Source organism: Anomaloglossus baeobatrachus, chromosome 6 (assembly GCF_048569485.1).
Source record: "Anomaloglossus baeobatrachus isolate aAnoBae1 chromosome 6, aAnoBae1.hap1, whole genome shotgun sequence".
NCBI lineage: Eukaryota > Metazoa > Chordata > Amphibia > Anura > Aromobatidae > Anomaloglossus > Anomaloglossus baeobatrachus.
The window spans coordinates 510607558-510634345 of NC_134358.1; the positions used below are offsets into that span (position 1 = coordinate 510607558).

At 40.6% G+C, this 26788-nt stretch overlaps 1 protein-coding gene across 1 annotated transcript in view; it reads right to left on the reverse strand.

Moving 5' to 3' along the window:
- Window positions 1-2253: 2253 nt before the first annotated feature.
- The window catches only part of ADARB2 (adenosine deaminase RNA specific B2 (inactive)), a 998136-nt gene continuing 973601 nt past the window's right edge, over window positions 2254-26788 (reverse strand). The window contains exons 11-12 of the mRNA XM_075315471.1: window positions 21181-21359; window positions 2254-2804 (exon numbers count right to left, since the gene is read on the reverse strand). Of these exons, the coding sequence (XP_075171586.1) occupies window positions 2628-2804; window positions 21181-21359 (356 nt within the window). The 3' untranslated portion in view covers window positions 2254-2627. The remainder of the gene's footprint in view (window positions 2805-21180; window positions 21360-26788) is intronic.

Below are 26788 nucleotides of genomic sequence, written 5' to 3' on the forward strand. Positions count from 1 at the left end.
AAATGGGCAGCTGTAAACCGGGTAACCAACTTTGCGTTTCCTTCTAGAGAACCCGCTCTCAAGACGCCACGGGAGGCCGAGGATGTTCCTATGCAAGTGGACTCTCTACAAAAGCGAGAGACCAACGAACGTCGTGAACACCGGCTCCGTGAGCGTTTGTGTTTCTATTGTGGTCAATCGGACCATTTTCTGATTGACTGCCCAAAACGTCCAAATCGCCCAAATAAGGTACTGGCAGCCATGGCTGAGTGTGACACTCTCATTGCTTGGGTATCAGTTTAGGTGGATGGCCATGCATTAGTAAATTTGTAGTTTATGCCATACACCTTTGATTTCTGATGGATTGACCAGTGCTCCATGAGAAACTCAAAGCTTGGGCTTTTCTTATAACCGATCCCTGCTTTACTCTTCTCTAAAACTTTATTCTTCTCCACAACTTTTTCCCTGACCTGTCTGGTGTGTTTCTAGGTTTTTATTATGCTGTTAGATCCCTAGTGGTCTCAAACAAACCCCCGAGACCTTCAAAGAACAGATATAGTTATACTGAGAATAAATTACACACAGGTGGACTCAATTTGCTAATTAGGTGACTTCTGGAGGCAATTGATCCCTCAGGATTTTATTTAGGGGTATCAAACTACAGGGGGCTGAATACAAATGCATGCCACAATTTTTAGATTCATATTTTTAAAATATTTAGAAAACCGTGTATCATGTGTCTTACACTTCACAAATACTTGCTACTTAGTGTTGGTATATTTACAAAAAATAGCAATATAGTATATTTAAGTTTGTGGGTCTAACTTGAAAAAAATGTGTAAAAGTTCATGGGTTATGAATACTTTTTCAAGGTACTGTATATGTGAAATCCAGGACAAACACACATATATCATGACTTTTTTTTATAAGCTATGTTTATAGATATTACTAAGGAAAGGAAAAAGAGAGCCTATTCTTCTATTCGTCATCTTCCTTGCACACCTTGGCTCAGTCGTTCCAGTGTATCTCAGTCCTCAGTGAATTCTATGACAATTTATCTATCCCCTTGTTAACTATCATAATAGAAGATTAGAAAGTTCACACCGGTGGAAAACGTTCCATTTATTTTCTGTTTCCAGACGTCATGATTTTCTAGAGCATTTGGGTTACAAATTCTTAATAGATGAAACTGAACTGTAATCTGTGCATGAAATAGTCTAAGGGTATCACTGCGTGCACTTGGTTCTGTCGGGTTTTTAGTTTTTCGCTATCTCAGCCATTGTTAAAAAAAGATAGTCAATCAATTGATAGTAAATCAAAGACACTACGATGTAATGTATAGAATAGATGAAATGTATAAGGCAGATAAAAATGTTCTACGACACCCCTTGACCATATACCAAAAATATACGCATATTTTTAGCCCGCTATTACCTACAGGTACATTCAGTGGATATGTCAGGAGACTTTCCCTGCATATAGACTAGATGTGCACCACAAGGTTTTTGATGACCAATGCTATAATAAATATTAGTTAGGGTATGTTCATATGGGGCAGAAATGCCACTGATTTATGGACATTTGTGCGTCCTGACCTGAGCATGGACCATAATGTATGGACTGGCCACAGGTCTTCTGATCTGAGCCTCTCATATCTGCCTTTGAGGCTGACATCTTTGGGTCAGGAGATCTGTGGTCCAGTTCAGTCAACACAGCCCACACACGGATGTGTGAATGTGGAATTACCCACATGTTGTGTTCAAAATCTATTTGGAAACCACCTGGAAATTAGAATTTAAGTCTGTAGCATATCAATTTTATACTACAGATTTTCACCACAATTTTTAACCTTTTCACTCTATGGTTTGAAACTGCTGGAAATTCGCAACAAATTCCATAACAAATTTTGATGGATCCAATATGGATTATAATTTAGATTCACGACAAAATCTCTGGCTTTTTCGATCTGTGTAATTTATGTCCTGTGTGGACATACCCTTATAAGTAGGATCCAGATTTCGCATTAGAAGGTAATTCTTCTCCATGTTGGTTATCCTGTTTTGACATGTACTCAATATTCCCTCTAAGTAATATTAACTCTTCTATTAAAGCAGAGAAGAATAATGTAAGGACATTATGGTATGATTGATATAAAAAATACTATATGCTATGAAAATATCAGTTCTTGAAGACCTTGGAGTTGAGAGTGCAGAGAGACAGAGCTGAATTTGCAATTAGCCATATAGTAGATAGATTTACAACTGTCGGAAGGAATCGGTGTCTTATCCTTTATTCTCCTATTTTATATGTGACCTCAGAACAAAATATTTGATGCATATTTATCATTCTGAAGATATAATCCATTATTTAAGTTTATACTTTGTGACCACTCAGGTTCATCACCAACAGTCTTGTTCGTAACGTCCGCTACCTTAAAGATGACCGAAGTTGAAGCCTGACACATTATTGTCTCTGCTAACCCCAAACACATAAAGCATTCGTTCATTAATATCATGTATTAACTGCATTACAAAAATAATCTAATTATGTATATTGATAACAAAGTTTGCACAAGAGGCATAAAAATTCTGCCAATTTGTATTGTTCCAGAAGAATCCGGGTAAAACGATAAAGATCTATCCCGAATTTCACAGAGTTAGTAAAAATTGATCTTGCTCAGGGGGCTTCTTCACCCACGTGCCAAGGCCTGATTTCTGAATGGCTTTAAAGAGCTGTTGCTTCACACATTGGTAAGTTGGATTCACCATCTTGGCTTCAGAGTATACTGAAGGCATTTCTTCTTGACTCTGACTCCGTGAGCTGAGCTGTGTGATTGAAAAAGAGAAAATGAAGGTGATTAATATCTAAATTATTTTATGGAAGTGATAAAATGTGTGATGTTAAAGGCCTTTACTAAGTGGACTTTGAAAAAAAAAAAAATTACTTCAATTAAGAATATCGCAATATTTGTCACATAGCTAAATACCCTGTTTTTCTAAAAATAAGCCCTCCCCCAAAAATAAACCCTAGCAGGCATTTTCAGCATAATGCCAAAAATATAAGCCCTACCATAAAAATAAGCCCTAGTCGCAGTTCAATAATGAAGTGTCCATACAGCTAAAACAGTTAAACAATCCTGCAGGACACTTCATTTTAGAAAGCAGATACCCCCAAAAGAGAGAAGAAAGAAGACAGAAGACTCCCAGTCATATTCACCAGACCCTGAATGGGAGGACCTGCAGTGGAATGCACACCCACACACATCAGATCGCACACCCACACACATCAGATCGCACACCCACACACATCAGATCGCACACCCACACACATCAGATCGTACACTCACACACATCAGATCGTACATGCAGTCAGATTGCGCGCACACACACACACACACACACACACACACACACACACACACACATCAGATCATACACACAATCACACATCAGATCATACACACAATCACACATCAGATCACACACACAATCACTCATCAGATTTCCCACACACACTCACCACATCCGGCGATACCAATTTCTTCTTGCCAGCAGGCGAACCTGGGACGCAGTGCAGTGGAACGTATAAAGGACCTGAGGTGGAGTGCATCGATGCATTCCTTTGTAGGTCCTCACGCTCCACTGTACTGTGTCCCATCTTTCCCTGCCAGGCAAGAAGCAATCAGTATTGCCAAATATGGTGATGTGTGTATGAGTATGAGTGTGTGTCTGCATGATCTGATGTATGTGAGTGTATTGGCCAGAAGCAGGGGAGGACCACTGTGGAGAATACCTACTGAGAGCACTTGCCGAAGATCGCAGGAGGACCTGGGATCCACGTAGAAGTCCTGGGTCTGGTAAGTATGATTCTCTTGGGAAGGAAGGGGGGGGGGGGGGTCTGCTTTTTGGGGGGGTAAATTTACAACCGTGTTTCCCCAAGAATAAGACCTACCCGAAAATAAGCCTTAACGCTTTTTTCGGGGCAAAAAAAATATAAGACAGTGTCTTATTTTTGGAAAAACATAGTAGTAAATACCTTTAATCTAGATGTACTTTTTTCAGTTGTGCCAACCGGGTATTGGACAAAGTTGTGCTACTTTTTCTTTGTTTATCATTTACTTTCATATTTTCTATTTAAAAGGGTGGTGTGGGTTAATGATATTGATGACCAATCTGCAGGACAGGTCATTATATCACATTGGGGGTCCAACACCAAGCATCCCTTGCTGATAAGTTGGTATCAGCTCCACTGGTGGCCGGATATAACAGTGAATGGAGCTGTTCTTCATATCTTCATTTGTTATGCAGTGGGCGGCCTCTACTGAGAACTGCAGCTCAGATACTATTCAAGAGAAACTTCGTTCATTTGCCTATTTCTGGTATTATAGCTTAGCCCAATTTATTAAATGAATAGGACCAAGTCACAATACTATATATTGCTCATGGCTACAACCTGCACCGTTCATGGAAGAAAACAGCCAACTTATCATAATAAATGGACGACTTGTGCTCCCTATATAAATGCAGATGGTAAGAGTTCTGTTTCATTAACATTCATACTTTATACAATAAATTTAGATTCTATATTATAATACTAATACTATTATTTTCAGCTATAACTTTGGTTTTTTTTTTTATAAATGCATGTCTGATCAATGTTAAAAGGAGTTTGTCAGCACAAGAAGACTTTTCAAACCAACCACGGCTCCTTGGCATGGCCGAGCAGTTCAATTCACCTTCCCACCTACTTTTTTGTCATCTATTTCAGTCTTTCTCTGGCTCCTATTCGGTAGAACTGTCAATTAAAGAAGAGGAGGTAGTTGATTAATGGAAAACAAGTAGGTATGAAGAGGCATTGAATTGTTTGGATATGCCAAGGGTGCACCAATTTCCTGGGCTTGGTTTGAACAGTGATTTTGTGTTGACAGATGCCCTTTAAAGGGAACCTGTCACCAGATTTAGTGACTATAACCTGCACCCACCACCATTGGGCTCTTATATACAGCATTCTAGAATGCTGTATATAAGATCCAGGCCTCTTTGTAGAATGTAAAAAACACTTTTATAATACTCACCTAGAGGGCGGTCTGGTCCGATGAGTGTCACTGCTCTCTGGTCCAGTGCCTCCTCTCTGCGGCAATCACCGTTCTCCTTCCTCTGAGGCCTGTGTGCATGACGGGTCTATGTCATGTACACTAGCCGGCATTGAGGTCATGCGCAGGTGCACTTTGATCTGCCCTACTCAGGGCAGATCAAAATATTGTAGTGCACATGTGCGAGCGGTCTGTAACTTTTCCCTCACACCTGCACATTACAGTACTTTGATCTGCCCTCGGCAGGGCAGATTAAAACGTACCTGCACAGAACCTCAATACCGGCTAGTGGGCATGACGTAGACCCATAAACTACACCGGGCTGGGAAGGAGGATGGAGATCGCAACAGAATGCAGGCGCCGGACTGGAGAGAAGAGGTGCCGGACCGGAGTGCAGCGACAGCCATTTGACCAGACCGATCCCTTAGGTGAGTATTATAAAAGTGTTTTTACATTATACAGAGTGGCCTGAGCTCTTATATACAGTATTCTGGAATGCCGGTGGTGGTGGCCGCAGCTTATAGTCGCCAAATCTGGTGACAGGTTCCCTTTAAAGTAACAGTGCAAGAATATAAGGCAATATGACTTAACCCCTTCAACACATCTGCTGTACATCTATGGCGCTGCAGGAGGTGCATTCCTGCAAACCGTTACGATTGCACAGGCTCATGTTCAGCACAGACAAGACAATCTGCAGATGCCAAATATGTAACACAGCTGACACCCTGTTGAAATACTCACAGTCAGTGCTAGCACTGATTGCAGGCATTTAACCACTCTGATGTCACTGTCAAAAGTGACAATGTCATCGATCGGCTTATAGAGGGAAGGGGGCTCTCGCTCTGCTCCAATTGGCACAACGTGATTGTGATCGCATTGTGCCAATGGTTTCCTTGAAGAAAACAAAACATACGTCTGGATCCAGGGACTTGAGGCACACCAGACAGAACATTTTATCCACATTTATTAGGCAATTACTCATTTACTGCATCTATGTATAGTAATGATATGGAGAAGGGGCACTGATCTCTAATTTATTTATAACTATGTAAGTTATGTGCACTGACATTACTTCTCCTCCATACCAGCACCAGTAATGGAATGATAATTGTGTGATAATGGTGCGCCTTCTACACTTTATGCCCCTTTCAGTGAGAGGTACCTTGGTTTTATTGCTTGTAATATTTAATAAAATTATATTTTATCTTGTTCATGGTTATGTTATGGTCATCTTTTTCCTCTCTCACTGATGGCATGTTGTGTCTTATACTGTGTGGGGTAGGAATTTCTGGTTGCTGAGAAAAAGTGTAACAAAACGCAATCAAAGAGTTGCATGTAAATAACAATGTTATTACTGAAAATATCATCTTGTCCTAAAAAAAATAAGCCCCCACTCAAGTTTGTCTGCAGAAAAAGAAAAAGCTATAACTCTCAGAATATACTTTTGCAAAAACAATTCTTTTTTCTATAAAACTGTTTTTATTGTCTAAAAGCGGTAAAACATAAAACCCTACACATACAAGTGCATCTCATTAAATTAGAATATCATCAAAAAGTCAATTTATTTCAGTAATTCAATACAAAAAGGGAAACACGTATATTATATAGAGTCATTACACACAGAAGGATCTATTCCTATTTTTTATATAGAGTCATTACACACAGAGTGATCTATTTCAAGTGTTTATTTCTGTTAATGTTGATGATTATGGCTTACAGCCATGAAAACCCAAAAGTCATTATCTCATAAAATTAGAATATTATATAAAACCAACTGCTTTTGCATGAATTACTTCATCAATGCGGTGTGGCATGGAGGCTATCAGCCTGTGGCACTCTCAGCTTGTTATGGCAGCTCAGGTTGCTTTGATAGCAGCCTTCAGCTTATCTGTATTGTTGGGTCTGGTGTCTCTCATCTTGCTCTTGACAATACCCTATAGACTCTCTATGGGGTTTAGGTCAGGCGAGTTTGTGGCCAATCAAGCACAGTGATACTGTGGTTATTAAACCAGGTATTGGTACTTTTGGCAGTGTGGACAGGTGCCAAGTCCTGCTGAAAAATGAAATTTCCATCTCCAAAAAGCTTGTCGGCAGAGGGAAGCATGAAGTGCTCTAAAATTCCCTGGTAGACGGCTGCGCTGACTTTGGTCTTGATAAAACACAGTGGATCTACATCAGCAGATGACATGGCTTCCCAAACCATCACTGATTTTGGAAACTTCACACTAGATCTCAAGCAGCTTGGATTGTGGCCTCTCCACTCTTCCTCCAGACTCTGGGACCTTGATTTCCAAATGAAATGCAAAATTTACTTTAATCTCAAAACAACACCTTGGACCACTGAGCAACAGTCCAGTTCTTTTTCTCCTTGGCCCAGGTAAGACGCTTCTGGCGTTGTCTATTGGTCATTAGTGGCTTGACACAAGGAATGTGACAGTTGTAGCCCATGTCTTGGAAACATCTGTGTGTGGTGGCTCTTGAAGCACTGACTCCAGCAGCAGTCCACTCCTTGTGAATCTCCATGTTTGAATGGCCTTTTCTTAACAATCCTATCAAGGCTGTGGTTATCTCAGTTGCTTGTGCACCTTTTTCTACCACACTTTTTCCTTCCACTCAACTTGCCATTAATATGCTTGGATACAGCACTATGAACAGCCAACTTTTTTAGCAATGACCTTTTGTGGCTTACCCTCCTTGTGGAGTGTGTCAATGACTGACTTCTGGATATCTGTCAAGTCACCAGTCTTCCCCATGATTGTGTAGCCTACTGAACCACACTAAGAGAACATTTTAAGCGCTCAGGGGGCCTTTGTAGGTGTTTTGTGGTAATTATTCAAATTTTTTGAGATAATGACTTCTGGGTTTTTATTGGCTGTAAGCCAATCATCAAAATTAACAGAAATAAACACATGAAATAGATCACTCTCTTTGTAATGACTCTATGTAATATATGCATTTCCCATTTTGTATTGAATTACTGAAATAAATTCGAATATCATCAAAAAGTTAATTTATTAAGATGCACCTGCATATGAGGAAAAAAAAATTATTAATAATAAATTAAATGTAAGTATGACATGGTGGCTCAGTTCTAAGAGAATTATTATTAATAACACTAATTTTACACATGATACTACTACTATTACTTAATTTTTATTGTAATTTTGAGCATGAAAATATAATCTGACATTCACATTGTCATATACCATAAGGAATTTTAACTAATAGCTGTTTTCATTTTGACATTTTTCCCTTTTGATTAAAATTTTAGGGTGAATAAGATGTCTTATTTGTCCAATGAAAAGCTTTAACATCATAACAACTGGCTTTGATCTGCACTTCTCCAAGAAGAAGGGGTTTTGTGGGTGCATATATAAGAAAACTTCTTAAATAACCAACATTTGATGAAGCTGAATGACCGTGAACTAGACGTACGGGCTTCCATCAAAGGGTTCATGGGTTTCTAGGAAACAGAAATAAAGACAACCATGTTGCCATGGTGAAAGATCTGCTAGAGAACGTCAGGAATCGTATCTGCAGAATGTCACTTAAGATTTTGCAGAGTTTTGCACTCCTTTCTGGACTTTTCCCCTAAAATATTAGTTTCCTGTAGTGATGAGTGACTGCTGTTGGTTTTTGTACAGAGATGGAAGAGACTCATTAAAGCCAGGAAGCTTCTATTTTATATTTCACCATAACAAACCTACTGTATTCAAATTAATTAAACAGGGAAAAGTAGATAAATGATCTTTAAGGTGTAACATAGTTGTTGTGGGAGCCGTGGGCCCACCACACTACATTAAAATGGGGGCATGGCTAGGTGTGTGTGCCCTTGTTGTGGTTTTTACCTGGGTGATATGCCTCCGCAGACTGCCTGTTACTGTTGGAGATGGAAGGCCAGGGTCAATTAGCTTGCAATGAATTGATGGAGACCAAAGTCCAATAATACATTCTTTACTAAACTTCAATTTGATAGAACCCAAATAGATTGGATACTATGTGCAAAGCTTCATGAGCCCCTCACTTGCATTAAGTAGGCATGGGTATTTTTCAGTTACATATGACGCTTCTTTTTTCTTTCACTTTGTACTCTTGTATCTCATAAGTCATAACAATTCAGTCAACAATTCTGGGAGACCTTGGTTCCCCCTGTGAAGGCCAGATGGGTTGAGGTGTAATGTTATGGGTGCTGACAGGTACTCTCAGTTCCTAATTGACTTGTAACTTACTTGTAAGTCCTCCTCTAGAGATGTCACCTTGATACGACTCCACACTGCTATCATCAAATCCATTGTTGGATGGCCACAGACTTAAGGCCGCTTTACAAGCTACGATTTATCTGACGATCTCTTAAAAGATGTGACACGCCCAGATCGTTGAGACGATTTGCCGAGATCGCACATAGGTCAGTTATTAGCGGTCACACGTAACGATCTCAAAAACAACGCAACATTGTTCAGCGATATATTGTTTGACCAAGGCGGTCGTTTGGATGTTGTTCGTCGTTGGCAAGGTGTCAAATGCCGAACAATATTTTGAAACTGAACGACGTGTCAACAATCAACGTTTTTCAACCTATTTGCGATCGTTCGGAGTCGCTCGTAGGTGTCAAATGCAACGACATCGCTAACGATGCCGGATGTGCGTCACGGAAACCGTGACCCCGACGACGTATCGTCAGATAAATTGTAGCATGTAACGCCGCCTTTATGGCTGTAATGCACTCTCAGCTCCCTGTAGGAGAACTCATGTCCTAATATGGCAACCATAACGTCCTTCTGATATACACAATTGAGTTCCTTTTCAGTGTAGTCAACTGCTCACTAGCATCCTGTTGATACAAGTCCTTGTCTTTCCTTCCCCCTTTACATGGGCCTTCTAACTATTTAATCGGGCTCCCTGGCCTCTGTTGCAGTATATCAAATGTTCCAGTGTATAAAATGTTGTGGTCTATCATGTATCTCATCACATTTCCTCGGTCCTCAGGATGTCTTATCTGATATCCACCTTGTTCACACACTCAGTTACACGGCAGTCTGCTATCCATCAGACCTTAGGTCTTGCGCCACTGAACTGTGGGTTCTGTCAACTCCCAGGAAATAATTCCCTTTGTGGGCGCATATAACTCCACCCATCCTGGGACAGTCTCAACCATTACCCTATATGTGCCTGACCAATACATATCTTTTGCTAAACACATAAAACCACATTTAAAACAGTCCATTGCATTACAAACATTATCATATTTTCTTCGAGTGCGAACAGAACTTTCACTTTTTATTTTTTCCCCTTCTTTAACAATGGTCAGCGAGCTATAAGCAGCCACTAGGCAATTCTTTCCTTTACTTTGCAGTCCTGGTATATTAGCACATAGATCCACTGGTTTCCACTACTCTGGAGCCTTAAACTACTCTAGGAATTTGTATGTGCAACAAGCACAACATTTTTAGCTCCTCCAGCTTCGGGCTCATGTATGTCACCTCACAGGTCTCTTTCAATAACTATACAAAATACCCGCCTTACGGTTCCAGAGATCTAAAAATAATCATTATATTATAATAATAATAATAATAATAATATAGGTCTAATTAGTTTGTAATACTTTTTATAATTTTTTCAAAGGGGTGTAGTTCACATGGGAAATTTGCAAATTCGCCCAAAGGCAGACCCCCAGAGTAATTCTGTGAGCCACTCCCTGCAAGAGAGGATTACTCAGAAGTAGAGCAGTAATAAAATAACAGTGAAAACTGTCAATTTTTCGCTTGGTGACAGATCCTCTTTAATTTTTTTGTAGAGATGTATAGGGAGCTTGTGACGTAACTTCTGACTTCCAATCAGTCAGAAGTTACTGTCTAAGATGACGCCACACTGTCTAAGATGACGCCACAGAACTGGAGCGGCATCGGTAAACGGTGAGCCATGGGAAGATGAGTATTTGGCAGGGGCAGGAGGCTTATATTTAAGAACCACTCTAGAGCTGGAAAAACAAACAAACGCTAGAATGCTGCTTTAATAGTCTTTGAGATTATAAAAATGTTTTATTTTTTTTAGATTTGATTCAATGACTTATTTCATTAATAAAAATTCAAATCACTATTTTGGTTTCAGTAAATAAACCGTTTATATTACTTTCTAAAATTATATATGCATTTTCTACATCCTTTCTATATCAATTTTTTATGTTTTCATCTTCATCATTTCTGTTTTCCTCTACTCGATAAAAATGTATACAGGTCATAAGAGACTTTTTAGGAGACACCCTTGTGAAACACCCATGTATACTTAAACCATGCCTTAAAACGCTCAGAAAATGATCAAAAGAATAAATATATTCCTTTTTTTTTAAAAAAAAACTGACTTTCTGTTCATATGTTTAGTCTTTTGAGCGTCTTTTAACCTCTTCAATTTACAAAAATTGACAAATAGCTAAAATAAATGGCCAGACTATTCTTCTGGTAGCTTCTGCTCGGAAGATGCTCTATTCTTGCCTTTTTGAGTACTTTACCAGTGTTTTTTCGTCAGAAACCTCTCATTATTGTATGGAGAGAAAAGCAAGTTTGAAAACTATATAAAAACATATCTTTTTGTGCATATGTTCAGTCTTTTGAGCATCTTTTAACCTCTTCAATTTACACAAATTGACAAACAGCTAACAGAAGTGACCAGACTATTCTGGTGGTAGCTTCTGCATGGAAGATGCGCTATTCTTGCTTTTTTGAGTGTTTTACCAGTGTTTTTGCTTCAGAAACCTCTCATTATTGAATGGAGAAAAAAGCAAGTTAGAAAGAAAACTATATAAAAACATGTCTTTTTGTGCATATGTTCAGTCTTTTGAGCATCTTTTAACCTCTTCAGTTTACACAAATTGACGAAGTGACCGAACTATTCTTCTGGGAGCTGCTGCATGGAAAATGCTCTATTCTTGCCTTTTTGAGTGTTTTTTCTTCAGAAACCTCTCATTATTGAATGAAGAAAAAAGCAAGTTAGAAAACTATATAAAAATGCTGAAAACAAAACTGGAAACAATGAAGCAAGAGCTCAAGAAACAACTAAGGCTGCTTTCACACCTCCGCTTTTAGCAGAGCCGGCCAATCCGGCTCTAAAACCTATGCAACGGATGCGGCGATAATACCGCATCCTTTGCATACGTTTTTTACATGCGGCCTGTCCGGTTTTTGACGCTTGCGGCAGGCTACTGAGCATGCGCAGTGGAAAAAAACTCATGCGGCGGCCGGATGTGGTTTTTGCCGCAGGACGCTGCAAGCGGCGTCCATAGGCATGCATTGCAAATCGCGCCTCATCGGCCGGATGCGGCGCAATGCGGTTTTTTTTTGCCGGACAAAAAAACGTGCCAGGCAACGTTCCATCTGGCCGCCGCATCGGCTAAATCTGCCGCATGCGGCAAAAAACGGACGGAACGCAAGCTCATGTGGCACAATACGGCACTAATGTAAGTCTATGGGTTGGGTTTTTTCTGCAAAGCGCCGGATTGTGGCGCACAGGAAAAACCGGATGTGTGAAAGCAGCCTAAATTGATGCAAAAAAAAAGATGATTCAGGAAAGAAAACACTATGAGTAAATAATGAAGGTTCACATTGAATGACAAAAGTCAGAGATCTTGAAAACAGTAAAGAAATTATGAAAGAAAGAAACTTGAATAACTTTTGAATTTACAAATATTAACTGTAAAATATATCTCTGTACCGTGTTAGCCGGTAGAGGTAAAAAATTGTTTAAAAGAACTGAAGTCCTCAGTGGTTGAAACCTTTTAATGTCTAACTGAAAAGATGGTAATAATTGCAAGCTTTCGAGACTGCTCAGGTCTCTTCTTCAGGCATGGTATAACACAAAATATTAACATTTATTTGTTGCTGGAATTCTAATAGAAACCCACCAAACATCTGCTACTCTTCATGTTTATAGCCGTACACCTTTTGTTTTTATAAAGGGATTTTTTTTTTCTTAAGGCTCTGAAGCCCCTCTGCTCTTTACCTGACAAATATTGAGACCTTTAAAGGGGATAGAACAAACACACATCTACTGGCAGATCGCAGCTGTTAAAAGGTTCATAAGCCAAACTTCATTAGGCCTTGATCCCTTGCACTGCAGGGGGATTGTGTATTGCTGGCTGACAAATGTCTTAAATTGTTGAAAGAGAGCAGTACAGGGGATTGCGGCTTTATGAATCCTGTCCTTCGTGACTAAATAAAAATACATTGCAGTGCAGCGCGGCACAACAGACATTCCTGTGACTAATAACGCAAAGGAAGAGGGAAAGTCTTTACTGTGCGGAGAATCCCCAAAAGTCTAATAAAATGTAACTTTTTATTAAAAATCACAAGAACAAAAAAAGCAAAGGTAAAGCAATAAAACACTATTCTATTCCTTATCCTTAGTAACTACCAGCAACGGCAGGGTTACATTTCCCTTGTGTCTTGTCGCAATCTTATCTATACGGGAATTTAATTGACTAGTGCTTCAAATGATATATTATATGAAGTAACAAGGGAGAGAATCTCAAGTGTCAATATATCCTTTGCAGCTTAAGTAAAATAAATTATTTTGTCAATATCGAGAGCAATAACGTAAGTTGTCGTGAGTAATGGAGAAAGCTTTTATTTAGGAATTCAATTAGCTCACTCACTGACTGGTTTCTAATTGCCAGCTTGAAAATGCACATAAATATTGGAAAATAGGATTGTTTAATGTGGTCGGAGAGATTCTTGTAGTTAACGGACTATGCAAAATGTGTTTGTCGGTTATTTATCTCTGTCTGTGATAAGTACCTGAGAGCGTTAGAGAACGGCAGGAAAGGGACTGAGATTACTGTTATTATGAGAACGGTATAAATATTGGATACCACATTACGCTCTCTGACAAACCTTCATCACAATGAAGTTCGAAAAGGTCCATGTAACGGAGAGATCAGGATTAGGATATGATGAAAATATATGGATATGATTACACCATTGCCTTTCAAACTAGTTGTAGTAAATATAGTGAATTAGCACTAAAGGTTAAAGAATATGGATGTACTTTTGGCTAAAAATCATATTTGCAATATGGTTTCATAAACAATTTTGGACATCTTTGCCTCCCACAGCCGCCATGTATTACAGTACATATCAGGCTGCAGAAATTTCGACTTTGTAACCCTTGTTTCTCTTCTTCTGAGGCATATTTTAAGCAGATTAATAACCAAGGAAAGCATTAATGTTGATGTCATTAGATTTTACAATACAAACTGCATATATTATTAAACAATAGAGTTCAAGCAAGTTGATTCGCACAATGCCGTCCATCGGCCACAGCAGTGAACTGTAGGAGTCGAATAGGAGCCATGAGAACCACCTTTTATGTGATGACAGACATGACTTGTGCTGCAATTCTAGAGTGGTGCAGGGCTGTATTCGTGGGCAAGATATTGACTCCAGATACCCCGGCACACTATATGAAAGATATGGTCATAACTGGATGTGTGGTATTGTGTCATGTGGGCTGTACACCCTTGTAAGCCGTATGTTAGCATTGACTTTGGCTGGCCAGGATCAGATGATGACTAGCTTCTACAAGGAGACCAATTTCCACCAGTTCAGTTTCAACAACAACTCTTTACTTAATGGCTCTTCAACAATAACTTGAGATAGTCAGTTGTGTCACAGAAGAGTTCTTTGCTCTCAGATGTTTGAGGAGACTCTGCCTGGAAAAATTGACTCAGTTCATGTACCAGTCTGCCTTGACCCATTATCTTTGAGGCTTTGGGCATTGCCACTAAAGTCCCATCCTCCAGACCCTTCTGCCTGGAGCAACTTAATTAGAAGGTCAGTCTCTACCCTTAGCATTGTCTTGCATACTGTGTTTCGGTGAACACTTCAGGATCACAATATCTTAATCTGGTCTCCTTTCTCTGCCACTGGTCACCCACTGCATATGGCCTTGATGACCTACAGATTATATGTCCGTTTTCTTCACACATTGGGTCTTCAGTAACTTACTAGAAGGGAACTGTCTCTTTCCCTATGAGCTAACTCCTCCCATTGTGGACTAGTCCCAACCCTTAACTATTTATTGCCCTGCAGTTTGGCAGCTACATATAAAAGTGCTATACATTACACTACCTCTCACAGTGGTGATACGCAGAACCCAAAAAAGAAAAAGGTACTAGTGTGTAGGGGGTCTACACAATTAAGGGGAGAGGAAGGGAAAGTGGGGAGGACCCTGAAATACTCAGAGCCTCCATTACTAGTATAATGACACAGCCAAAGCTTTTCCACAGAAATCATAGTGAGGCAGTATACCAAGATCCAGGGGATCCTACCTTACTCCCATTTAGATCTGCTTTTCTGTGTGGGGCTACTCATAAAAATCACCATCTGGAGACATATTCTTCGTAGCTGTTTGCTAAACCTGGTGTTTATGCACCAAGCTGGAAGACGGCCATGAACCACACATCACGGGCCCACGAGCCACAGGTTGGGGACCCCTGCTATATGGTGACATCTTTTAGGGTTCCCTTTATAATAAAGTGTATTTGTTGGTGGCAGTAAACTTATCTAATTAAGTAATCCATTTTAATACTAAGGTACATAGGGGAATAACCTCAGAACTGGTAAGCAATTAGATTCATAGGCCTATTCAATATCCAAACCCTACAGCTGTTTTACAGGGATATATGAAAAACCAGATGTACTGTGTGTGGCAGATACAACACAAGATACCAGTAACAAAAAAACATCAGAATGTGATTTTTTCACTTTATCACTGATCCATATTATCTTAGGGAAAAACCTCTTTATGTGATTTGCCAGCAAATAGATCACACAGAAAATTCCATTCTTGTGCTCCGAATACCCGGCATTTATTAGTCATGCAGTTAACAAGGGTAATCATGCAGGATAATGTTTTTTTACAGTCCATAAAATCCCACAAATCCTTTTATATAATAAAACTGCTAAATAACAGAAAAAGTGTATGGCTTATTTTATAGATTGTAAGTCCACATTGGCAGTGGGTCATTTCCTTAATGTATGTAGTTCACAGGTTTTTGTCTATGGTTTTATATGTATGTGTTTAATGTATTAACTGCACTGATTTTACATTTTAGTTCGGCATTGAGTTTAAATTTGGACAAGAATTTAGATTTACTTGGAGTTATTTGATGAAAATAAAAAGATTGTTAGTATTCTTTTGGGTATGTAAAGAACCCAAGCAAAATAAACATGGGGTGAAAATAGCAAACAGCAAAAAAAATTGTTGTTTTAGGAGAATCTGAATTTTTTTGTAACATCCGGGGCAAATTGAATTGACCTCAAGCAGATTCAGTCATCTTTAATTTTCTGTAAATGTTGTAATCTGTATGATGCATTCAAATATAATAGTGTTATATATAAAAAAACCTCATACAAAACTAAATTTGTAAATGTCCATCACCCTGCACTTTCAAAAAGAATTAACCTCATAACGACGGCCGTACGACTTAAAGCGGCGGCAAAACAGGGTACTTATTCTGTTCCGCCGCTTTAAAGCGGCGGCCCGAAAAAACCCTGTAGCGCCCCCCAGCGACCGAAAATCTCGGGGGTTTCAGCTACCGGGGGTAGCTGAGACCCCCCAGATTATGAATCGGGGTGTTTTTTTTGGACCCCGATCATGTGATCGGCGGTATACACCGTATACCGACGAACACATGAAAAAAAAAGAAATGGCCGGTAAAACTGATTTCTTTTTCATCTGACATGATCAAACATGTCAGATGAGAAAGAAATCTAACCCCCTAGTGCCCCCAAAGCCCCCGGTACCGGAGAGTCCCCCCACCCCCACCCCTACCCCCACCGGACATCCAAAATGGCGCCGAAGCGCACAGAAAACTGCCGCCTGCGCCGGCTCTGCAGTCATTTCCCTCCGATCTGAAATGATCAAACATTTCAGATCGGAGGGAAATGTCCTCCCCCTGACCCCTCCTCCGGTCCACCGGAGCCCTCTGGTCACCGGAGCCCCCTCCGGTCTCCAGAGCCGCCTCCCCCCTCCCCCCTCCGGAGCGTGGAAGATGGCGGCGCACAGCGCGCGGCCGCCTTCATTCTGCTATTTCTGCCGCATGTGACACGTCACATGCGGCAGAAAGGTGTCCCCAGGTCCCACTAGGTCACCCCCCGTCACCCCCCCCCCCCCAAGCCCCCGGTTATACGTTACCTGTCTGCCGCTCCGGGCCCGCGATCGCCGCCTCCTTCTTCTTCAATGCTGGCGGCGCATGCGCAGACAGCGGCTGTCAGCTGGATCCCTGCAAGCAGGAATCCTGCTGACGTCGCTGATGCACAGGCTCCACTGTGGACCGGGGGAGGGTGAGCGCAGTGATCTGCAGCCACACTCCTCACATGGAGAGGCTGCTGTTCCAGAAAATGGGGGGTACGTTCTGTGAGCGTGCCCCTCATATTCTGGAATGAGGTTACTGCAGGTCACTCTGCCCTAGGTTGGACCGGGGCAGTGTGAGTGCAGTATTCTCAGATTACTGCACCCACACTGCTCATGGAGAGCTTGCTCTTCCAGAAAATGGGGGATACGTTCCCTGAACGTGCCCCCCATATTCTAGAAGATCCAGAGCCGGCGTGGGACCTCCAAAATGGATTACAGCGACCGGAATTTCTTTATTTTCAATAAATTGGTAAAAGAGGAATGTTTCGGGGAGTGTTTTTTCAAATAAATTTTTTTTTTGTCTTTTTTTTTTCTATTACTGACTGGGTTAGTGATGTCGGGTATCTGTTCAGATGCCGTGACATCACTAACCCCAGGGCTTGATGCCAGGTGACATTACAGCTGGTATCAACCCCATATATTACCCCGTCTGCCACCGCACCAGGGCGCGGGATGAGCTGGGGCGAAGCGCCAGGATTGGCGCATCTAATGGATGCGCCACTTCTGGGGCGGCTGCGGCCTGCTATTTTTAGGTTGGGAAGAGTCCAATAACCATGGCTCTTCCCACCCTGAGAATACCAGACCCCAGCTGTCCGCTTCACCTTGGCTGGTGATCTAATTTGGGGGGGACCCCACGTTTTTTTTTTTTTTTAAAAAACGCCTGGGGAGCCCTCCAAATTGATCACCAGCCAAGGTGAAGCTGTCAGCTGTGGTTTGCAGGCTACAGCTGTCTGCTTTACCCTAGCTGGCTATCAAAAATAGGGGGGACCCCACGTCGTTTATTTTAATTATTAATTTTTTGGGGGGCTAAATACAAGGCTAGGCACCCTTTAGTGCCACATGAAAGGCACTAAAGGGCGCCAGCTTAGAATATGCAGGGGAATGGGACGTTATATTTGTTTGACATCTATCCATTCATCCATTGTAGCATTTTACGCTGTGTGCCCACAATCAGGGTTTGCAGCGTTTTGGGCGCAGAGTGTTTTCCCTGTGTCCATAACGCTGCGTTGTGCAGTAGAAGCACAGTGGAAGGATTTTTAGAAATTCCATGCCCAATGTGCTTCTTTTCTCCGCAGCATAAACCGACCTGTGGCGCAGCTTCCCGAGCCTCAGCATGTCAATTTATGCTGCGGAGATGAGTGTTCTCTGCAGGTAGCATAGAGCTCCACAGCGGCCTGAACCCAAATCGTGGGCTTGGGCAGCTGCGTTCTCCCGTGGACAACACTCACATCTCTGCAGGAGGCTGACACTGTGTACTAGATGCCGTGTCGCTGGATCATGGCCACATAGCCTAACAGTGAGACATTTGTTGCTACAGCAACATTTTTGTGAAGTACCTGTGGATTCAAAATGCTTACTATACTCCTGAATAAAATCCAGTTTCCAAAATGGGGTCACTTGTGGGGGTTTTCTGATGTATAGGTACCCAAGGGGCCCTGCAAATGTGACATGGTGCCCGCAATTTATTTCAACTTTTCCAGAATTCAAATGGTGCTCCTTCCATTCCAAGCCCTCCCATTTATCCAAACAGAGGTTTTTGGCCACATGTGGGGTATCCCTGTGCTCATAAGACATTGGATAACAACCTGTGGGGTCCACGGTTTGTTGTTGTCTCTTGAAAAAGTGAGAAATTTGATGCTAAAGCAACAGTTTTGTGAAAAAAATGAAAATTTTCAATATGGCAACCTAAGCTTATCAAATTCTGTGAAGTACTCGTGGATTCAAACTGCTCACTATACACCTTGATAAAAGCCTTGAGGTGTCTTGTTTCCAGAATGAAGTCACTTGTGGGGGACCGCCACTGTTTAGGCACCTCAGGGGCTCTCCAAATGCAACCTGGCGTCCGCTATTGATTCCAGCCAATTTTGCAGTCAAATGGCACTCCTTCCCTTCCGAGCCCTGCCATGCGCCCAAACAGTTGATTTCCACCACATATAAGGTATCGCCAAACTCAGGAGAAATTGCACAATAAATGTTAAGCTGAATTTTTTCCTTTTACTCTTGTAAAAAAAAAAGCTACCTGGTTGAAATAACAATTTTGTGGTAAAATTTTATTTTTTTTTTTTCATGGCTCAACGTTATAAAATTCTGTGAAGCACCTGGGGGTTCAGGGTACTCACCAAACATCTAGATAAATTCCTTGAGGGGCCTAGTTTCCAAAATGGGGCCACTTGTGCGGGGTTTCTGCTGTTTAGGTACCTTAGGGGACCTCCAAATGCGACATGGTGCCCGCAATCTTTTTCAGCCAAATTTCCTTTCTAAAATTCAAATATTGCTCCTTTCGTTCCAAGCCCTCCCATTTGTCCAAACAAAGGTTTCAGACCACATGTGAGGTATCACCGCGCTCATAAAAAAGTGGTTAACAAACCTTGAGGTCAAATTTTTGGAATTACCTCTTGAAAAAGTGAGAAAATTGATGCTAAAGCAACATTTTTGAGAAAATTATTAAAATTTTCAATATGACAACGTAACGTTAACAAAATCTGTGAAGTACCTGTGGATCCAAAATGCTCACTATACCCCTAGATAGAAGCCTTGAGGGGTCTAGTTTCCAAAATGGTGTCACTTGTGAGGGATTTCTTCTGTTTAGGTACCTTAGCGGACCTGTAAATGCAACATGGTGCTCGCAATCTATTTCAGCCAAATTTGCTTTCCAAAATTCAAATATTGCTCCTTCTGTTCCGAGCCCTCCCATTTGTCCAAACAGAGGTTTCTGACCACATGTGGGGTATCGGCGCGCTCATAAGAAAGTGGGGAACAAGTTTTGGGGTCCATTTTGTTGTGTTATTTCTTCTAAAAGTGAATAAATTTGGGTTAGAGCAACATTTTTAGGTAAAATTTAATTTTTGCTTTTTTTCATTCCACATTGCTTTTGTTCATGTGAAGCACCTGAAGGGTTAATAAACTTCTTGAATGTGGTTTTGAGTACTTTGGGGGGTGCAGTTTTTAGAATGGTGTCACTTTTGGGTATTTTCTGTCATCTAGGCCTATTGAAGTCACTTCAAATGTGATGTGGTCCCTAAAAAACTGGTTTTGTAAATTTTGATGTAAAAATGAGAAATTGCTGATAAACTTTGAACCCCTCTAACTTCCTAACGAAAAAAAATTTTGTTTCCAAAATTGTGCTGATGTAAAGTAGACATGTGGGAAATGTTATTTATTAACTATTTTGTGTCACAGAAATCTCTGGTTTAACGGTATAAAAATTCAAAAGTTGAAAATTGCTAAATTTTCAAAATTTTTGCCAATATTCAATTTTTTTCATAAATAAACACAAAAAATATTGTCCTAAATTTGGTACTAACATGAAGTCCAATATGTGACGAAAAAACAATCTCAGAATCACCGGGATCCGTTGAAGCGTTCCAGAGTTATAACCTCATGAAGTGACACTGGTCAGAATTGCAAAATTTGGTCTGGTCATTAAGGTGAAAATTAGCTCCGTCACTAAAGGGTTAAATAAACTCTAATGGTACACAATAAAACAGATGAAACTTTTGTAACTGCCCTTTAAAACCGTTTAAAAAGGTCATGGTTCTTCATGGAAAATCCTTTTGTCATTGGGGAAAATTGGTTGATTTGTTATTAAATTAAAAATATTATTAATATAAAATATTATTTCTTTAATATGTTTATAGCACAAAAAAAAACCAATATTTCAGATTAAGCAAAAGTTGTAATGGAGATAAGCTATGAACAAGTACCTTTTCATATAACCGCGACCACCGAACATATAGTAAGTGTTTGCAGAGTCTGGATGGACCACCGCAACTTCTTTTCCCTGTTGTTGCATTAATAACTTCAAGATCTGGGTTTCCCATAATCCAATTAATGCTAAAGCTTGGAGACTTCCCTGGTTGACGAGCTTGATCATTGCTTACACCTGATCAAAAACAAAATAAAGAACCATTGTTATCATACTGAAGTTTTCCACTATTTTAAAACTTATTTGGTAAGAACCTAGTGTGGGCAATTAAAAAAACCCCTGTAGTCTCTTCACTGGCCAGTGCCACTTTTCCACCCTGGCTACTGTGCCTACTGCCAGAATCTTGGCATACACAATGTCATGGGGTGGATGTAGTCAATTAAGGACTACATTCAGTTTGAACAGAAAAGATTTTGCTTATGCCAAGAGATTGGAGGGGCAAAAAGTAGCTAGAATTGATCAGTGTCACCAGTCGAGGAAGGGAACACAGTATTTTTTGTTCCCCTGTCTGGGCCCAATCAAAATCTGTTTTAAATTAGGAAAAACTGTCTTTAATATCACAAATGTATACAAACAGAAGTACGAAGAAGATACATTTATTGGATAAACGTTTAACCGCAATTTTAACAATTATAAGAAATACAACTCTACTATTTGAGGTTTTATTTTGTCATTATGTACTATTTTGTGTTTATTTTTACATCATATTGGTAATTTGGTAACTTACTAGTAAAAATAAGATCTTAAGAGTCTATGCCAAAGTACAATGATTAGAAAGCAATGTGTTACTAAAGGTACAAGTCCAGTGTACTGACTGAACCTAGATAAGCAGCTTCCACAGCACAAAGAATAAACTGAAAATTGTACCAAAGAGAGTAGTTAGAAGCGAGGCTGGCGTTAATACCAGGCAAACTGGTAAAATGCCCAGGGTCCCCACTCCCTTGGGGGTTACCAGCGACAACAGCAGTAGTTACACTAGTAATCAGTGTAGCTTCCAATGTAGGACCGCTTAAGGACCTTTGGTTGTAAAACAAACTGGAAAGACAAGAACACGCTAATAGTGTCTTACCTGGTATACCAAGGTAAAAAGATTTCCAAGGATTCTCTAACCTGATGTCTTTGTGTGAGACAGAAACACTATGAGGAGCATCTAAAATCGGCTGCTGTAGACCCCGAGGATTATCCCTTCTTCAGGAACAAAAAACAATAATCAAAATGATTGATTTTTGTTCCTGAAGGGGTAATTGCACCCCGAAACATGTAGAACAATAAAATCTCATGAACTATCTCAAATTGATCCTCAGTGATCGTTTTACATTTAGCAGAACGGTTTAATCCCTTTATAACTATTCTGCCCAATAAGGACCTTTGGTGACATCACAATAATTTGAATGGTCATATGACCAAGATGTCACCTCAGGTCTTGTACTCTGTGAGACTTCAGGACCTTTGGTGAAATCATGATTAGGTGACCTTCGGAAGAGTTAAAGAAGGGATGGAATGGTGGTAAGTGTGTGTCTCCTATTGGTACATATGTCTAGAATATATGGGCTCTTAGTGGTATATATTAACCCCTTCACAACATCAGTTCTATATGAAGGGCGCAAGTCAGAAGCGAGTGTATATAATGGTTTCAACGGGTGAGCTTGCCCTATATTCGGCAGGCAATGACTGTGTATTAAAGCCAGAGCCTGCCTCCAACAATCGTTATGAAACATACTATTGTTAATCTGTTACATCCCGCTGTCAAACACAGACACTAGTATTTAACAAGTGCCGGCATTGAGGCCTGCCATTTTCAGCTGCCATTGGCACGCCTGTGATGTGATTGTAGGTTATCAATGGGTTGCTATGATGGCAGGGGTTTGCTAAAGACCTCTGTGCTTGTCATAGCAGTGATCCTTTCAAACCTGCGTGTGGCCGAGCTTGAAAGGAGGCTGTGATTTTAATTATATGCAGCAATACTGTGGCATGACATTATACAGCACAAGTGATCCAACGATCGCAGCTTCAAGTCCCCTAAGGGACTAAAAAGTTAAATAAAAACGTAAAAGTTCAAATCACCCCCTTTTTTGGTCCATTAAAAATAAAGATAATTTTTTTTTTTTTTTTAAATACACATATGTGGTATCGCTGTGTTCAGAAAAGTCCAATCTATCAATATATAAAAGTAATTAACCCGATTGGAAAACACTGTGAAAAAAAAAATCAAGAACGTCCAAATTATGTTTTTTGGTCACTGCAATACCACAAAAAATGCAGTAACAAGTGATTAAGACGTCATATCTATCCCAACATGGTAACAATTAAAAGACTGTATCCTCCCACAAAAAAAACAAGACATCACACAGCTCCATCAACTGAGAATTGAAAACGTCATCTACTAGTGATCATTATCTGCCCATGATCCTTCATCAGCCTGTGTAAAGAGGTCAGGAAACAAGGGCAGAAGAACTTCAATATAGTTGATTGCACTTGTTTAATGGTCTGAGCTCAAATGTAACCTAAATGTTTGAGTGCGATGGGGCAATATGTGAGCATTAAGGGCCTTACTATAATATTTTGCCCAGGGCTCCACTTTATTTAAAACCCACCCTGGCTAGGGAGTTGGGTAAGTGGGGATAGATGATGTTACTATCCATCGTAAATTCTATACTCTGTACACTTATGCAGTAAAAAGGCAGAGTACAGCTCAGTTAAAGAATGTTTGATAAAACATTTCCAAAAAACATAAAATATGAAAATAATAGGATATAAATATACATTAGTAAATAAAAAATTAGAACAATGACCAAAGTGTTGTATTTATAATAAACTGGTGTTTTTCTGTCCAATCGGGGTGGCCAGTTTTATTAAAGTGAAATCAGGATATGCAGACATACAAACAGTCATGGAAAGAAACGTGTGATAACTAGCGATGAGCGAATCTATTGAAATTCAAATTTGTTGACTTAACAGAATTTTTCCCAAAAATGTGATTTGCGGTTAATAAATTTGTGCGAATCTCAATGCTGAAAAGGTTAGAATTGCTTGGAAAATACATGGGGGTGGGGGAGAAGAGCAATATTACACTTGATAGGTGCAAGGGCGAGGGAGAGTGGACCTTGCTGTCCATCAGAGCTTATACTTTACAGAAGAAAGAGACGTATCCAGTGGACTTTGGAGATGGAATTCTACTCTGCTGTACAAAAAGTTCTCCACTGACCTGTGATGGCCCCGGTACTGACCACCACTTTACAAGGTATGATAATCCATAAGATGTCATAGTTGCAGAGAATAATGGGGAGGCCTAAGCGACAATGTAGTATGACATTAGCCTTAATGGTGTGGGATAGGTGGGCACGTTTTTATTTTGTGATCCGAGAGTTGAATCTCAAAATGTTCGAATTCGCGTGAAACCGTGAATTTCATGAAATTCAACTCAAACTTGATCCTTCATGAATCGATCCACTCCTCTCTAGTGATAACAAAAAATGGACACCTAAAGCAAGTACAACAAATCAATAACTCTGCATCCCTAAACTCCATAACCCTGTAAATATACATGAAAGGTTTGGTGAAAATATTGTGCTCAAGATCAAATCACACCAGAATCTGCAGGTTAGGAATATACCAATAGCCAACAATATATGTTAAATAAATACAGGCGGACAGTTGAAAATACAAAATGAAATTTATTTGGACACAAACTTTTTCTTTCTTAAAATATTACTTTATAGGTTCTATGATTCCTTGAATATTGAGCTATGTATGATGGAAGTTGTATCTCTTAAATACAAAATAACAAAGAAGCAAAACATTTATCAAACCCGAAAGGTGCAGAGTGTGAGGGTGCGGAGCCTGAGCAAAGTATGTAAAGAACACCAAACTCAAAGGTGCTCCACCCCCGCGGTTCCTTCACTAGGAATTATATGGCTCTTATAAGTAGTTTTCTTTAATTCTATACTAGTTTAAGGCAAGAAAAAAAAAATACCAGCCACACATTCCAGTACTAAGTCTGGCAATTAAAATGCTAAGCACTACTATCTATTCTTTTTACATTTAGGCTGTTTAGCTGAAGATATGAACTTATCTTTCATAAGTTAAATAATTGCTGCTAAATTTCCTGTCTTGAATCAGATATGATCTGAGCTGAATCGGGAATACGGACGTCGTAAGCTTTATTCACACTGGTTGGGTGACATTTTCGATCACATCATTACTTAATGAACAGCCCTGGCCGACAGGCACTGCATGTTTTGCTGGCATTTTGTAGGATATTAATAAAAAAAATGCCATTTAATGATGGCAGGACAAACGTTCCTATCTACATATTACAAAAAGACATATGTCAGCAGCACATGAGGGTGGCACTACGGTGTTTCCATGGAGCTGTATTTAATGGAAGTTTAATAGAAATCTGAAGATGCTTAGAGAATTTCTGGAGATGGGTGATATTTCCAAAAAAGGTGAAAATAATAGACTTTTCTTACAGAGCAGATAGTATACTATAAAAATTGCTGCCATTTATCTGTGTGTGGTTTATGATGTGACCATTTATTTCAATACATATATTGTATTACATTTTAGAAATACAGTTGAAACCAGAAGTTTACGTACACTATCTAAAAAGACACATCTGCATGTTTTTCTCACTATCTGTTACGAACCGGCGCCGCCATAGCCGCAAGCAGCCTGCTGCGGTTCCTGTTGCGCCCAGGCGCCGGCTGCCGTTCTTGGCCGTGCCTCGGGTCGTCCAGTTGGCTGTTCCTTCCACCACGTCTAAGTGTGGAGAGGCGGCTAGTGCGCATGCGTGCGCTGATTTACCCCAGCCAGAGTTTAAGCCTGGTGTTTTGCCTGGTGAGCATGCTCAGCCTGATTGTGTTATGTCTGAGACTAAGTCCTCAGTTCAGGCTACTGAGCATGCTCCCACAATTAACCCTAACAGCCTTTTTGCACAGGTACTTGGACTTCGTGCTGTGTCTAAGTGCTGGGATGTGCCTACTGAGCATGCTCAAACTGATAGTCTGCTTTCTGAGCCTTTTACTCAGGCTACTGGGCATGCTCAGGCACTTACCGGACCTAGCCTCTGGTGCACTAAGGACCTCACTGAGCATGTCCGTGAGGTGGCAGGCCCTGATAGGGCAGAGGGTGTCAGGTGTCCTGATGACGTGGCAACTCCGGACTGGCTCGCAGAGGCCCGCCCCTATGATCTGGCACCTCAGTATTGGTCGTCAGACGATGACTGGTGAAGTGTTTGGGGCGTGGCTGCCATGAGGTCATCAATGATGTGGCGGTTCCGGATAGGTCGCATGTGACGTCACTGATGACATGGCACTCTGCTATTGGACCTTGGTGGTTCCACCCTGGGTTTGGGGCGGACCCAGGTTATAAAAGGGGCTGGAGACAACATGGAGGCGCGCAGTCTTCACTTTTGCTCAGTCAGAGCACACCTCCATGTTAGAGCCTCATTGCGGCATAAGCCTATGTTGGGAAGCGGTAGGTAGGGTTAGGCGAACGGTGCCTGTCACGCCAAGATTTGTGGCTCGGCACATCAGGGTCAGGCGCCGTGCTTCCCTCCTGCCGTTCCAGTCTTGCTATAGCAGCCCAGTGGCGTTAACTGGGCT